We start from the raw sequence: 15,368 nt of genomic DNA on the forward strand, positions 1-15,368 counted from the left end.
AGATGTACGTGGAGATAAATGGACTATCTGGGAAAGAGGACACTACTCTACCACTCTACCATAGTAGCAGACAAGAGCATGCTAGTAGCTTGTTTCGATACTTGTCCTCCTAGACCTTAGTGCAGCATTCGACACCATTGACCATAACATCTTATTACAGAGACTGGAGCATGTGATTGGTATCAGAGGAACAGCGTTAAAGTGGTTCCAATCCTATTTATCGGACAGATTCCAGTTTGTTCATGTCCATGATGAACCTTCCACACGAACAAAAGTTAGTTATGGAGTTCCACAAGGTTCTGTGCTAGGACCGATTCTGTTCACCCTGTACATGCTTCCTTTAGGATATATCATTAGGAAGCACTCTATTAATTACCACTGCTATGCGGATGACACTCAGTTATATCAATCTATTAAACCTGTTAACACAAACCAGTTAACCAGACTTCAAGCCTGTCTAACTGACATAAAGGCTTGGATGACCAGTAACTTTTTACTTTTAAACTCGGAGAAAACAGAAGTCATTATATTTGGGCCTAAAAATCTCAGAAATAACTTTTCTAAAATTATAGCTACTCTAGATGGCATAGCCCTGGCCTCCAGCACTACTGTAAAAAACCTTGGAGTTATTTTTGACCAGGACATGTCCTTTAACTCACACATAAAACAAATTTCTAGAACTGCATTCTTTCACCTGCGCAACATTTCCAAAATTAGGAACATCCTGTCTCAAAATGATGCAGAAAAACTAGTCCATGCGTTTGTTTCCTCAAGGCTAGATTACTGTAACTCATTACTATCTGGATGTCCTAATATCTTAATAAAAAGCCTCCAATTAATCCAGAATGCCGCAGCCAGAGTCCTGACAGGAACTAGCAGGAGAGATCATATTTCTCCTATATTGGCTTCTCTTCATTGGCTCCCTGTAAAATATAGAATAGAATTTAAAATCCTTCTTCTCACATACAAATCCCTTCATAATCAAGCTCCTTCATACCTTAAAGACCTCATAGTACCATATTATCCCAATAGACCACTTCGCTCTCAGAGTGCAGGCCTACTTGTGGTTCCCAGAGTTCTCAAAAGCAGAATGGGAGGCAGAGCCTTTAGCTATCAAGCTCCTCTCCTGTGGAACCAGCTCTCAGCCTGGGTTCAGGAGGCAGACACTCTCTGTACTTTTAAGGCTAGACTTAAAACCTTCCTCTTTGACAAAGCATATAGTTAGGGCTGGCTTCAGGCAACCCTGAACCATCCCTTAGTTAGTTATGCTGCTATAGGCCTAGACTGCCCAAGGACCATTGGTGCACTGAGCTCCCCTACCCTACCCGCCCCCCCCCTCCCCCTTCTCTCCGACCTCATGTATATTCCACCATTGAATGTTACTAACCTTGTGCTCTCTCTCTCCCCTAGTTTGTGCTCTCTCCCTCCCTCTCTCTCTCTCTCTCTCTCTCTGTACCTTCTGCAGGTGTCCCTGGTCCTGGAGCTGTTTATCGCTGATGTGCAGTTACTGGCCCCACCAACTTGCAGTGTCTATTTGTTGTTTATTGTTGCTGTTCTTTTCTCTCTGCTCTATCCACTCACCCCAACCGGTCGAGGCAGATGGCCGCCCAAACTGAGCCCGGTTCTGCTGGAGGTTTTTTTCTTCCGTTAAAGGGAGTTTTTTTCCTCTCCACTGTCGCCAAGTGCTTGCTCATAAGGGAATTGTTGGGTTTTTAGTTTTAGTTTTTGTAAAGTGCCTTGAGATGATTTGTATTGTGATTTGGCGCTATACAAATAAAAAATTGAATTGAATAGTATACAGATAACTAGCACTAACAAGACCGAGCAACAGGAGGGTTGTGTCCGGGTAAATAAAACTACTGGTATCAGTCCTCCCTGGAACGCTCTCGGAGCAAAGCCAAAGACTAAACCAGGACAAGCAACAGGCAGAATTCAGCGCCCAGAAATCTGTGATGCGACAGGCTGGCCAGCGTTACCATCCTCCTCAACTCCTGTGCAGAGGAAAGCACAGCCATGGATAACAGCTAAAGGGAAAAGGAGCAACAAAACTCCTAAGAAACTAACTGTACAGCTACAAAATAGATTCGCTCCACTACTGCAGGACCCTGGATCTTCATCTGATCACTTGGACAATCCTCCACATCCACAGAGAGGGGTAAGGTCTGAAAACTCAACAGAAGACAGAAAATTAAGAGGAAAGCTAACAGGGCCTCAGACTCTGATTGTGGGCGACTTGGCCATAAAAGATGTGAGACGGATGTGCAGTAACAACACAAAAGTGCTGTATTTCCCAAAAGATATGGTCTCTGACACTACTGACAAAATCCTGAGCATTGTTGCAGAAAACCCAACTGTGAAAAACCTCGTACTACACACAGGGGCAAATGATATTGTGAAGCAGCAGTCCGAAATCCTCAAAAAGGACTTTAATAATCTGCTAAACACAGTAAGGTCTCTAAATGCGGAGGTTTTTGTCAGTGGACCTCTACCACCAATCAGAGGAGGAACTGAGAAATTCAGCAGGTTACTAGCACTGAACACATGGCTTTCAACTGCATGTGATGTCCACTCAATACATTTTATTGATAATTTTAACCATTTCTGGGATCGCAGGCATCTTTTTAAGGGAGACGGATTGTCTCTAAATAAATCAGGAGTAAAAGCTTTCACCTCCAACCTATTTTTCTTCCTGCGCCACAATCTTCCCTCTGCCAAGGACAAGATACGACGGGAATCTGCCAAGGACAAGATACGGGAATCTAAACAAAATGAAGAAATATCAAAACATCCAAAGCCAACACTCCCCCCCGAATGCTCTAACATGGAGAGAAGTCAGAGCAAAGATGAGGAGGCCACACCCCCTCCACTAGCAGACACTGCCTGTGAGGATTCACTTCCCACAACCCCGCAAACCCTACCTAGTTCACCATCTTCCCGGGGCATCCCATTCCCCATCACCAAGAACCTCGCCAACCTAATGAAGCACATCACTACTGGGCCCAAACTGACCTCCTCCCCCAGTGTCATTTTTACCCCCAGAAGTCCCTCAAAGCGGCATGCCCCACCAATTCCTCAGCAAGCTCTGCTGCAATCATCACAATTGCAGCATCCACCAACCCCTCCTCCACGCCGTCACCAAAATCATTCTTTGTCTCCACAGCCTGATAACAGCACAGTAAGCTCTAACTGATATGTGCTGGGTCCAGGCTGCAATACTGTTAGTCATGGCTCTCTCCAGGAAAAGCCGGGGCCCAATATGCAAATAGCTGTTTCAATCCCAGTTTTGATAGGTAACAGAAAAAGTTTGGTAAATCTACAGAGAAATAAGATTTACCCAATGCATTCTGCAAATTTATGTATCCCTTGCCAACCACAGTATGTCCCAGAACATGGGGAAAACAATGTTTTTAACACACTAAATTTAGCTCTTTTAAATGTCAGGTCTTTGGTAGGCAAATCATTTTTAATCAATGATTTTATTATTAAGCACAAGCTTGATTTTATGTTTTTAACCGAAACATGGTTAGGACAAGATAATAATGCTGCAGTTCTTATTGAATCAACCCCTCCAAATTTCAGTTTTATGAGTGAAACAAGAATACATAAGAAAGGAGGTGGAGTTGCTATTTTATTTAGTGATAGCCTCAAATGCAAAAACATATCATATGGAAAGTTTGACTCCTTTGAATATGTTGCTATTCATACCAAATCCTCCTGTCGAGCAACATTTGTAACTATTTATAGACCCCCAAAGTACAATGCACATTTTTTTTGATGAGTTTGCTAAATTACTATCTATTGTATGCATTGATTTTGATTGTATTGTTTTAGTGGGTGACTTTAACATTCATGTTGATAATCTCAATGATGCAAGTGCAAATGAACTCTTGAACATCCTGGACAACTTTGGGCTTTCTCAGCATGTAACAGATCCAACACACATCAAGGGACACACACTGGATCTAATAATTTCTAAAGGTCTTAATATTTCTGAGGTGGAGGTGACCGATGTTGCTCTTTCTGATCATTACTGTGTTTTTTTTAAAACAACCACCCCTGCTGTTTTGCACACAGGTGAAACAGAGGTAGTCAAAAAGCGGAACATCAACGAGAAGAGCTGTGCATTATTCATTCAGGCTTTTACATCATCACCAACCATGCCATCAGCCCCTGTTGATGATCTTGTAAGCAGTTTCAGTTCCAAAGTTATGACTGTTATTGATTCCATTGCCCCAATTAGGACCAAGGTATTGTCAGCAAGAAAAAAGTCAAAGTCACCTTGGAGAAAAGCCACAGTGGTTAAAATTCAGAAAAGAATATGCAGACAAGCAGAACGCAGGTGGCGAAAAACCAAACTCCAGGTTCATTTCGACTTGTACAAAGAGAGTCTTCAACACTATAACCAAAAACTAAAAAATGCAAGGCAATCATTTTTCTCAGAGGTTATCAATAGAAACAGCAATAATGCCCGCGCATTGTTTTCTGTTGTAGACAGACTCACAAACCCAGCACCCTCTTTTCCTTCTGAACTACTGTCCAAACAGTCATGCAATGATTTTGCAGCCTTTTTCACAGACAAAATATTAAAGATAACACAAACTATATCTAGCTGCAGTCCTAGGAACATGACAATATCACCTGTGCCTCCTTGTTCTCCAGTGAATCTAGAACATTTTGATCTCCTTGATCACAGAGCTCTGGCAGAAACGCTTCTACAATTAAAATCTACATCATGCTGCCTTGATATTTTACCAACAAATTTTTTTTAAAATGTTTTTAACAGCTTAGCTCCAGATGTATTGCAGATTGTCAATAGTTCTCTTCAGTCAGGGCAGTTTCCCCAGGCCTTAAAAACTGCTGTTATAAAACCTCTTCTTAAAAAGCCTAATCTAGATGCTTCAGCAGTAAGTAACTACAGGCCAATATCAAATCTTCCATTTCTGGGAAAAATAATTGAAAAAGTAGTTTTTCAACAAATTCACAGATTTATGGTACAAAACAATCTTTTTAATGCACTTCAGTCTGGATTTCGCGCACACCACAGCACAGAGACTGCACTTATTAAAATTTTAAATGATTTACATTTAAATAATGATGAGTCCAAAACCTCTGTTTTAGTACTACTGGATCTCAGTGCTGCATTTGACACAGTTGATCATGATGTGCTGCTTCATAGACTAGAAGCTTGGGTGGGAGTTACGGGCTCAGTGTTAAATTGGCTAAAATCTTACTTACAAGATAGAGACTATTTTGTCTCACTTGGTAACTATGAGTCTGAGCGAACAAAAATGAAATGTGGGGTTCCTCAGGGGTCTATTCTTGGTCCTCTCTTATTCAATATCTACATGCTGCCCCTTGCTCAGATTATGGAATACTACAACATTGACTACCATACCTATGCAGATGACACCCAACTTTATATATCAGTATCATCTCATGATTATAGTCCTCTAATTTCATTATGTGAGTGTATTAATCAAGTCAAAGAATGGATGTGCCAGAATTTTCTCCAGCTTAATACAGACAAGACAGAAGTGATTGTTTTTGGCCCCAAAAATGAAAGGTCAAAGGTCATTGCTCACCTTGACTCCATGTCATTGAAAGCTACAAATCAAGCCAGAAACCTTGGTGTAATCATTGACTCAGACCTGAATTTTAACAACCACATAAAATCCATCACTAAATCTTCCTATTACCACCTGAAAAACATTGCTAGAATAAAAGGTTTTCTGTCTACACAAGATGCAGAAAAACTTGTTCACGCATTTATCTTCAGTAGGTTAGATTATTGTAACGGCTTGTTCGCAGGTCTTAGCAAAAAGTCAATCAGGCAGCTGCAGCTAATCCAGAATGCTGCTGCCAGAGTCCTTACAAACACCAAGAAACTGGACCATATCACACCAGTTCTCAGATCCCTACACTGGCTTCCCGTTAGTCAAAGGATAGATTTTAAAATTTTATTGCTAGTTTATAAAGCACTAAATGGTTGTGGACCAAAATATATCCAAGATATATTGGTTCCCTATGAGGTTTCCAGACCCCTCAGGTCATCTGGGACAGGTCTATTGTGTGTTCCCAGAACCAGAACCAAACAAAGTGAAGCAGCATTTAGTCACTACGCTCCTCACTTGTGGAACAAACTTCCTGAACACCTGAGGTCTGCTCCAACTGTCAGCTCATTCAAATCAGGACTGAAAACACTGTTGTTTACTGCTGCCTTCGAATAATTGTTATCTTTGTTTTCTTAATGTGCTTTTATGTTTTATTTTAATTTACTTTACTTGATTTAAATTTATTTTATGTTAAATGTCTTTGTTTTTAAATGCTCTTTCAATGCTTTTAATGCTTTTAATGTAATTGTATGCCTTGTAAAGCACTTTGAATTGCGTAGTGTATGAAAGGTGCTATACAAATAAATTTGCCTTTGCCTTTGCCTTTACTATTATATTTGAAATCGACCTCACTTTCTTTTCAATGCCTAAATCCTTACAGTAATGTATAAGGAAGTTGTTTAAAACCACAATAACATGCTTTGAATGAGTCTTCCCAGAAAGAAGCTCATGTATAAACAAGATCTGACATCTCAATTATTTAGGAAACGTTTATTTTGGTATCTATGGCTATCCTTAGTCATGATCCAGAAACCTTTCACTACAGTTCCCAGAGTCCAGCGCGACTGTTTTTTTTTTTTTGTGCGTTACATAAAAAGGTTTTTTCCTGTTCTCGACACTATGCGTCAGACAAAGGTTCCTGGTTCTTGTTGTTTGTGTTGTTTTAGCTGCTGACACCTGTCTGTGTCAATTATTAACGTGAAGCTGTAGACACCGCTGTGACATAAGGTAAATAAAGACTACAGTTAACGCACCTGAACAACGTTAGCTGATTGACCTTTTAGCTGTAGCATTAGCTAGATGTTAGTCAGCTGAAGTCACTGGGATAGTTTCAGGTTTTCGTGCATTGTTTTCATATTTTAAACCCATCGGTTTAATGGGCATTAATGTAAAGTTTTTGTTGTACAGTTGTGATAACGTAGCTACTGCCAGGTGATGTGAAAAGCTTGTAAAAGCATGGTTGATCAGTGACTGTATTTAAGGTTTTATGTTTTAATAACAATAACTAAATGTTTTTTAGTCATAGATGGTAACGTTAAATTAAACAAGGTCATGTAGGTGATTTCAGCAAAACCTGGCTTGAAAATCCCCAGTATTGTTGTTGCTTATCTTAAATTAAATAATGTTCATTTCTAATTGGTTATTCCAGCCTTCCATTTTTTGCTGATTATCCAAACCCAGGACATGTTAAATTATTGTTTTAATTCAATAATAAAACAATTAATAAATTGATGAATTGAGATTTATTTTATTTTGCATTTATCAAAAGATTCTAGGTTATATCGTCCCTAATGATTTTCCATTAGACTTTTTTACTGTGACTGGTAAAACATGTTAAATTAGATTTCGCATGCTATTAAAAATGTCACTGAAAATTTTCAGTTGAATTTAGTGAACCCTGCAGAAACCCTATAATCTGTGGACTAGCATGGTGTATGTTTGGCTGTTTCTAACCATCACCCCTGTGTTTTGTCCTGTTGTAGATGAGACTGCCATGGCAGACCCTCACACCACACACAGCTCCTGTGAGGGGGGCATCCTCAGTCCTCAGTATGTTGAACTTTGTCCCCCCATGTGGCACCACTGATGCTCACTCACTGGAGTTGCTGCAGGACTTTGTGTCCCGAGCCAGTCGTCTGTTTGTTATCACGGGAGCAGGACTGTCCACCGAGTCAGGGATCCCTGATTACCGCTCAGAGGGTGTTGGGCTCTATGCCCGCACTGACAGACGACCCATGCAGCATGCAGAATTTGTCCGCAGTGCGAAGTCCCGTCAAAGATACTGGGCTAGAAACTTTGTCGGTTGGCCACAGTTCTCCTCCCACCAGCCAAACTCTGCACACAAAGCCCTGCAGCAGTGGGAGGAGAGGGGGAAGCTGCACTGGCTGGTCACACAAAATGTGGATGCACTTCACTCAAAGGCAGGACAGAAAAGACTGACTGAGCTGCATGGCTGTGCCCACAGGTGAGAATACATCAGCTGACACATTTATCATAGGCCTTCAGTGATAGACGAAGTTAACATACTTTGCTTGAGTAACAGTAACAATACTGCAATATGATAATATCTCATCACCATAAATTCCTATTCTGAAAGTTTTCTCTTTAAATATGATGAAGAGTCATTCAGAAAAAAAGGCCCCTGTGAATATTTTATTATCAGGTATTATTACTGAATTATTTTAACTGATGCATTAATGTGTTATGCATCAGTTTTACTGTTGTTTTTGGTTGGTTGTCTGAGAGATGTAAATTGCAGGAGCATTGTTGGAAATACATCAATTATATGTTTATTACTGAAGTCAGAAAAATGTGGCATTTCACTGGACTACATTATTTTTCTAAATACTGCACACCGTCACCACTAAAAATAGACTTTATGGTAGAACTGTTGTATTGAATTACAGCAGCTTCTACTAGTGTGCCTAATGTAGTGTATTTCTTTACTAGGAAGCAGATACAAAGAATAAAATAAAATTCTATTCACTTCCACTGTATCAGGTTGGTGGTAGAAATATCAAAGACGGACATCAGGAAACCTCTGCTAATAAAGCTGAAACTCTGCAGGGGACACCACTAACATAGGGGCAACAGAGGAAATTATTTTTTGTCAATTGGGTGAACCAACTCAAGTCACCATTCACATCCCTTTTCTACTAAAAAGTTTTAAATGATGAAATTTTAGTGATGATATATGTTTCCTCAGGGTGGTGTGTCTGGGCTGTGGTGGTATCTCAGCAAGAAAGGAGCTCCAGAGGCTTTTTGTTGCATTAAACCCTGACTGGAAGGCCCAGGCAGGTGCTGTGGCACCGGACGGTGATGTCCTATTGGAGGATGAACAGGTTCTCCATTTCAGAGTTCCCTCCTGTGAGGACTGCGGAGGGATTCTGAAGCCCGAGGTCACGTTTTTTGGAGACACTGTAAACAAAGTGACAGTGAAGTTTGTGCTTGACAGACTGGCAGAATCAGACACGGTGCTAGTTGTGGGGTCCTCGTTACAGGTAGATTTAAAAAAAGATGTACCTTAACTGAAATAATGTAAGCTCATAACCCATTTTTACCTTTTACTTTTTATTTATTTGTGTCCGTCTCTGCTGTTCCCAAGGTGTACTCAGGATACAGGTTTTTACTGGCAGCTAGTGACAGAAAAATGCCAATAGCCATTCTGAACATTGGCCCCACAAGAGCAGACCACCTGGCTGAGCTGAAAGTGGGCGGCCGCTGTGGTGAAGTGCTGTCAGTCATTCAGCCCTTCTGACTGTCGTGGACCTGCAGTTTGGATATTATATATTCAACTTCACTAAACAGCTGTCAAACCTACCTCATATAAGGTAACACAATCAGCTTTTGGAGTATAATCTGTTCTGTACAACTATTCAACAATAGGAGCCAGAAGAATCTTAATTTCTCTTCCAGAATTACTGTTTTTAAAAATGGCAAAATTTGACATGTCTAAACTTAAATAAGAGAGAAGTCCTTCATATGAAAAGCATACATATTTTAGTAGTCCTTCTCTACAGACTTTCTGCCAGTGGAAACAGAAAGCTGTTCTTGAGCTGTAGTATTTCTTTCATTATGGCTTTGAGTTTAGTTACAGCAGAATATATTAGATGATTCAACATGTGGTTCACGGTCTGAGCCATGAACATGTAGGTGAAGGCTGTAAAACGGCAAAAGGGACATGGCAATGAGGAAAAAGCCAGTTTGGCAGTCATGCTCTGTTTACTGAAGGATTTTATTTAAATTAAATCCAAAAGCTATGAAAAAAACTGTAAAATGAAAATTGACAAACTGTCTTCTTGCTTTTATTAAAACTTCTATGAAATCATGTTAAAGATAGGATACAGTTGGTGGGTAAAGCTGTTATGAGATGTTGCTTGTGAGTTTGTTACACAATATGCAAGAGCCTTGAGACTTAAGTGTGGTATATTTGAAATGTCATGATAAAAACAGGTCATTGTTTTAGTTAAATAAAATAATTTTAAAGCCTTACAGCACTTCCTATGTCAGAACATCTTCTGTTATTCACTACAAATTTACATTTTTTGCAATAGTAGAACTTAATGCAAAAAACATCATCTTACAACATCCAGGTCCTGAAACATCATTGTAATTTGTCTCTATGAAATATACTACACTCGAGGTAATTTTATTAATATTGTATTAATGGAGTGGTAAAGGAATCCATTTCACATAACAGTTTATTTTAAAAAGAAACTTGGTATCACAAACAGACTGAGGGCAGAGTAACTGTGTTTTGACAAATGGTGAGATCCTGTAGGACATTTTGCTGCTGAAATCGTTCTTGTAAACAAAACCTCCAGTACTCTAGGTTCGACCGTGTCTCTTCATGCAGGAGAGCTGGAACGCTGAAAGAGTACAAAGTACACCTGTGACCTACTTCACCTGCCTGCCACACTGCTGCAGCTGCGGTCACCATTAGTGGAGTCATAGACAGACAGTTTTCAAAGCTCTCAGTCTGATCAAACCAGTAGATGACGGGATAACCCAGTAAGAGACCAAACACTGTGCACAGGTTCCATTCTTTACATTTCTCTCCAACATAAAGCGGTTTCTCAGCCTCCCTCAGTTGTTCAAACTCTCTCAGAAGAAGCAGCAAATCTTGTGTCATGCACTTCAGCTCTGCTCTGCGAGGGTCGGCAATGGTGGGCTTCTCCAGCGAATGACAGACGTTGATCACAACTATGCAACTATCATGAAGCACTTGCTCTAAATTTGATATTACTGTAACTGGATTAAAAATAAACGTGTTTCCATTTAGGTCCAATATGAGAAGTGATTTAGAGACAAGCTGAGCAGACTGCAAAGAACTCAAATACTGCTGCACTTGCTCTGCACTGGCGCTGTTGCTATCATAAAGCAGAGCAGGTTTCAACCTCAAATCAACAGCCAAGACCTGAGTAGCTAGGTCCAGGCTCTGACGAACAGAAAGATGTTTTCTACCAACACACAGACGCATACGAGCTGCCTCAACATAGAGCTGCTGAGCAGACATAGCTGCAGAAATTGCACAATTCAAACAAATATATGCACCAAAATAATAAACCTCAGTAACTACACCAATTTGAGGATTTAAAAATTGCATTGAGCTATTTCGAAATACATGGGTCAAAGACAACAGGAACAGAAAGACTGATTGAATGTAACTATTCTTGAGGTCATTTAAGTTACATGGAAAACCCACAGAGAAGTGATGCTACATCACATTAACATGTTTTTAAAATGTGGCTATTGATATAAAAGTTACATCATGGTTAATTCATGTTCCTTTATTGTTGTTTTCATTGTTGGTCCAAGATACCTAAAGGAACAGAAACATCAAATCAATTTCAAACATGACGCCCTTTAAACAAATTATTTGTATATTTGACACTGGTCTGCATATGAACTGACATTCAGTTAAAATGGGATCAGATCATTTGCTCAGATTACAAACTCAAGAACTAGAAATCTCAGATAATTTTAAAATATGTATGAATTGATTACAAACAGACTTGTTCCCTTACCATCATCCTCGTTTTAGTGGTGCTGTGCTTTGACCAGGTTATGTCACAGGATGAGGAGCCATCAGGTCAAAATCTGAGAGATTTCTTGCAACCCAAACACCAGCTGCAAATAAACCCAAGTTGACCAGAAGATTCCTGAAAAACACAAAAAGATTTTAATGCACCAAAACTGCTACAATCGCTACAGCCAGATTATCTTCCCAAATGAAATTATATCTGCATGTTTTGAAATTTAGTAGTCTTTGGCCCTAGATTTACCATGTCATTGTTTGATTAAAATGATCCGCTTATACATTTTATAGGCCAAGAGCTGCGAGGTAAATTAGCCAATATACAGGAGTATTTGAATTTACTAAAAAATAATGACCTGCAAACAAATTTTATACATCTCAGGATGAGTAAAACATTTTTGAGCAAGGATCCCTGTGAATTATTTTTAATAATACAAAATTAACACTAAAAGAAGAAGAAGGCCTTAAAGTTACATTTTGACACAGGACCCATTTCAAGAAAAGGCTTGTGGTTGCTCCAATCCAGTTGCCCATTTCATCTGACTGACATTTGACCGTGACAGTGGATTGAGGAAAATTAGTCAAGCAAGGGTTGAAACTTTCGATTAATTGATCACATTAGTCGATAAAAATAATAGTAAGTAGTAAGTAGGTCTTGACGTTGCATAAACTGAAAACATGTTTTTTGCGTTTACCCGCTGAATGAGTCACTTAAGATGAACAAATAACTATTTTCTGTTAACTGCTTACCCTAAACCATCATCAGAGTAATGGACTCCATAGTTCCCAGTATAAAAATCATGGTTTGTACAGGACAAGGGCAAATCTCCGCCTTGGCCCAGGTTGTGCTAACGCTAGCCGTCTAGCAGCGCTAGCACACGTGTCTCACAGATTTTAAACAATTTTAACGTTTACCTTCTGAAGTCGTTTCTGTCTGTCGCAAATCGACACGCTGAAGTGATCCACTCCATCACACCGGAGGAAGAACCCTTTTTCCCGTTTGATCCGCTCATCTCGTTACCGTGCGGTGTAACGGCGGAAGCCACACGAGGTGAACAAACGACCGAGGAAGTGTTTAGATGTGACGCCAGTACGGTGTCCCATAAGGCTGAAACACCAGACGTCCTTACTTGGCTAACCACTTCACTTTTTTTTAGAAAGATGTCTGCGACCCGGTACCGTCGCTTTTTGAAATTGTGCGAGGAATGGCCGAGGGATGAGACCAAGAAAGGCCGTGATTTGGGGACGTTTCTGCGGCAGAGAGTAGCTGCTGCCTTTCGGGAGGGTGAAAATACGCAGGTAAGAATTTTAGTGACACAACAACATACTAATGCAACAACAACATGCGAGCTAAGCTACAGGCACAACCGCGAGGAGGACAGCCGGGGACGGGAGGGCTCAAAGCTGATGATCGGGGGACTCAAAGCCGGTGACCTTGTATGCATAAATCGTTAATACATGCGAAGCCTCTTTGTTATGCAAATTAATTTGAGTATATTACTGTGCCTTAGCTGCAGAGTGAAATAACTACTTGCTGTGACTTAAGTTTGCATACCAGTGGTGGAATGTAACTAAGTACTAAATTACAAGTTTGTGGTATTTGTACTTTGCTTCAGTATTTCCATTTCTTGCCACTCTTCTACTCCACTATATTACATAAGAAAATACTGTACTTCTTCCACCACATGTATGTGACCAGATACAGAAAAAGTAAAAACTTTGGACACACTTTTTCATTCAATTCAATTGTAAATTGTGGTAGTGTATGTATGAGTTAATAACAGATCTAACAGGCCCACATAGCTAAAAATATGAAATGTTTCACACACAGCAAATAGTGGAGAAAAAGCAAATAAACTAAAAACCATGTAGCGTGCCAGACCTTTATTTCTGTTTTTCCTACTTTCATCTTAAGACCCTTCAGATTTATCATGGTGTCCTTTGGAGGGGTCTGACCCCAGGTTTGGGAGCCATTGAACAAAGCTTGACCACTCTATATAAAGTTGCTAATACAGTGATTTAATTGCAGAATAAGTACTTTTACTCTTAATACTCAGAAAAAGTTCATTTTAGGGCTTGTTATGAATGTGGGACTGATATTGAATGGCTGAAGTTGATAATTGAAACAATAATAAATTAAATATTCCAATATTCAGTCTAATATAAACTTCACAAGTATTTTTGAAAAACATCCTTTAAATTGTGTTGGTAAAATGAGGCACTGATCCAGACATTTTTCTGTTGGAAAAATTTATGTATAGAGTCAATTTAATTGGATATTCCGTTATTGATAAAAATATAAACATCACAAATTTAAAAAATAAATAATGTACTTCAATTTCTTGGTACCTGTCAGCCTACATTCAGTATTACATCACAGTACAACAACTGTATTTTCAGATAACACCAACCTGCCATCTGGACTCAAAACTCACCAGTTATTTTTGAGATTAAACATTTTCATTAAAAACATATTCTAAGTATGACACATTATAGATTTAAATACAGTACAGCTTTGCAGATAGAGTAGTTAATATCGGTCTATGTTTCTACATTTTGAGCAGTCAACCCTAAACCTTTTCCCTCCAGATTGCAGATCCAGAGAAATGTGACCAGATGTATGAAAGCCTGGCCCGCATTAACGGCAACATATACAGACAACGAGTAAGAATCTCATATGCATCTCTAAATGTGTATATATCTGTTCATTGTAATAAATCTTTTTGAATTGGTCTTTCCTTTTCAACTGAATGTAACAAACCGAGAAATCCCTCATTGGACAATTATATTATATTCCCTTTCAGAGCTGAATTTTAACAGCTAAAATAACTTCTCCATCCTTTGTAAGGGCGTAAATAGATGCCATGCTACTGTTTAGCAATCATTCATATGAAGATAAAAATATTAAGGATACTACAAAGGCCTCATTAGTTTTGTGATGAGGAAGTACATCAGATGAAGACCACAAACATTCATATTACACATGGACTGCCAGGTGATGCCCTCTTCTGAATGACTCGTATGCTTCAGTTACCCAAGAAAAACAAGTAGACAGTTATTAATATGTCAAGTATCGGTGTGCTAAAATGTCAAACAGAAAAATTTTGCGTTCATACCAGTATTTATGAGTACATAAGTACTGAAATCCTATGGAAATATGTGTTTTGTTTTGTACCTTTTTTTCAAATTCTGTAAAATGTATTAAATTAATGTTTTCAATGCAAACATCTCTTTGTATCTGTTCAGTTTCCTCGTGTAAGAGACACAAGCTTTACTGGAGTTACGGTGGAGGAATGCAGATTGCTTCTGTCAGGTATAGATTCACAATATTACATGTGCTGTGTGTTCATCACTATCTATAAAACACATTCACTTTATTTTCATTTTACAGGCAGTATGCAACAGACGGATGAGGCAAAAAAGGGATTGTGGAAGACATTGATGGAGAGATTCTCCAAATCACCAGAGGACGCTCCAGAGAAAGCTCCTGAAAAATAACTCTCTTCTCTTTCTCTTTTCTTGCATGTATATAAATAAAGCTTATTGTTTGTATCTTAAAGACTTGTTTTAATGAATAAATTTTACAGACAGTTTTAATTCTGCAAATATTTATTGTATAACCTCTAGTTTTGGAGGTGCTCAAGATTCAAAAGCAGGGGGGAAAGGGAATTTCCTCCACAAACTTTATTGCAAGATAATATTAAGAAGTTCATAGACAT

General features: G+C 39.1%; 4 protein-coding genes across 4 annotated transcripts; 2 read left to right on the forward strand and 2 right to left on the reverse strand.

Annotated features, from left to right (window-relative positions):
- Nucleotides 1-6,700: 6,700 nt before the first annotated feature.
- On the forward strand, nt 6,701-9,871 carry sirt4 (sirtuin 4). The gene is made up of 4 exons (XM_026306337.2): nt 6,701-6,839; nt 7,595-8,076; nt 8,818-9,112; nt 9,217-9,871. Exons 2-4 carry the CDS (start codon nt 7,595-7,597, stop codon nt 9,367-9,369), a joined length of 930 nt encoding a protein of 309 aa, XP_026162122.1. The 5' UTR covers nt 6,701-6,839; the 3' UTR covers nt 9,370-9,871.
- Nucleotides 9,872-10,294: 423 nt separating this feature from the next.
- c5h1orf74 (chromosome 5 C1orf74 homolog) lies at nt 10,295-11,249 on the reverse strand. The gene has a single exon (XM_026306338.1). It carries the CDS (start codon nt 11,215-11,217, stop codon nt 10,336-10,338), a length of 882 nt encoding a protein of 293 aa, XP_026162123.1. The 5' UTR covers nt 11,218-11,249; the 3' UTR covers nt 10,295-10,335.
- A 136-nt stretch (nt 11,250-11,385) lies between these two features.
- tomm6 (translocase of outer mitochondrial membrane 6 homolog (yeast)) lies at nt 11,386-12,697 on the reverse strand. The gene is made up of 3 exons (XM_026306343.2): nt 12,565-12,697; nt 11,639-11,773; nt 11,386-11,433 (listed from the first exon to the last, which is right to left on the reverse strand). The coding sequence occupies exons 1-2, from the start codon at nt 12,660-12,662 to the stop codon at nt 11,677-11,679; spliced, it is 195 nt and encodes a 64-aa protein (XP_026162128.1). The 5' UTR covers nt 12,663-12,697; the 3' UTR covers nt 11,386-11,433; nt 11,639-11,676.
- Nucleotides 12,698-12,784: 87 nt separating this feature from the next.
- On the forward strand, nt 12,785-15,208 carry uqcc2 (ubiquinol-cytochrome c reductase complex assembly factor 2). Its single transcript, XM_026306342.2, has 4 exons — nt 12,785-12,948; nt 14,239-14,313; nt 14,896-14,962; nt 15,041-15,208. Exons 1-4 carry the CDS (start codon nt 12,811-12,813, stop codon nt 15,145-15,147), a joined length of 387 nt encoding a protein of 128 aa, XP_026162127.1. The 5' UTR covers nt 12,785-12,810; the 3' UTR covers nt 15,148-15,208.
- Nucleotides 15,209-15,368: the final 160 nt, after the last annotated feature.

This window comes from Mastacembelus armatus, chromosome 5 (genome assembly GCF_900324485.2).
Source record: "Mastacembelus armatus chromosome 5, fMasArm1.2, whole genome shotgun sequence".
Lineage (NCBI taxonomy): Eukaryota > Metazoa > Chordata > Actinopteri > Synbranchiformes > Mastacembelidae > Mastacembelus > Mastacembelus armatus.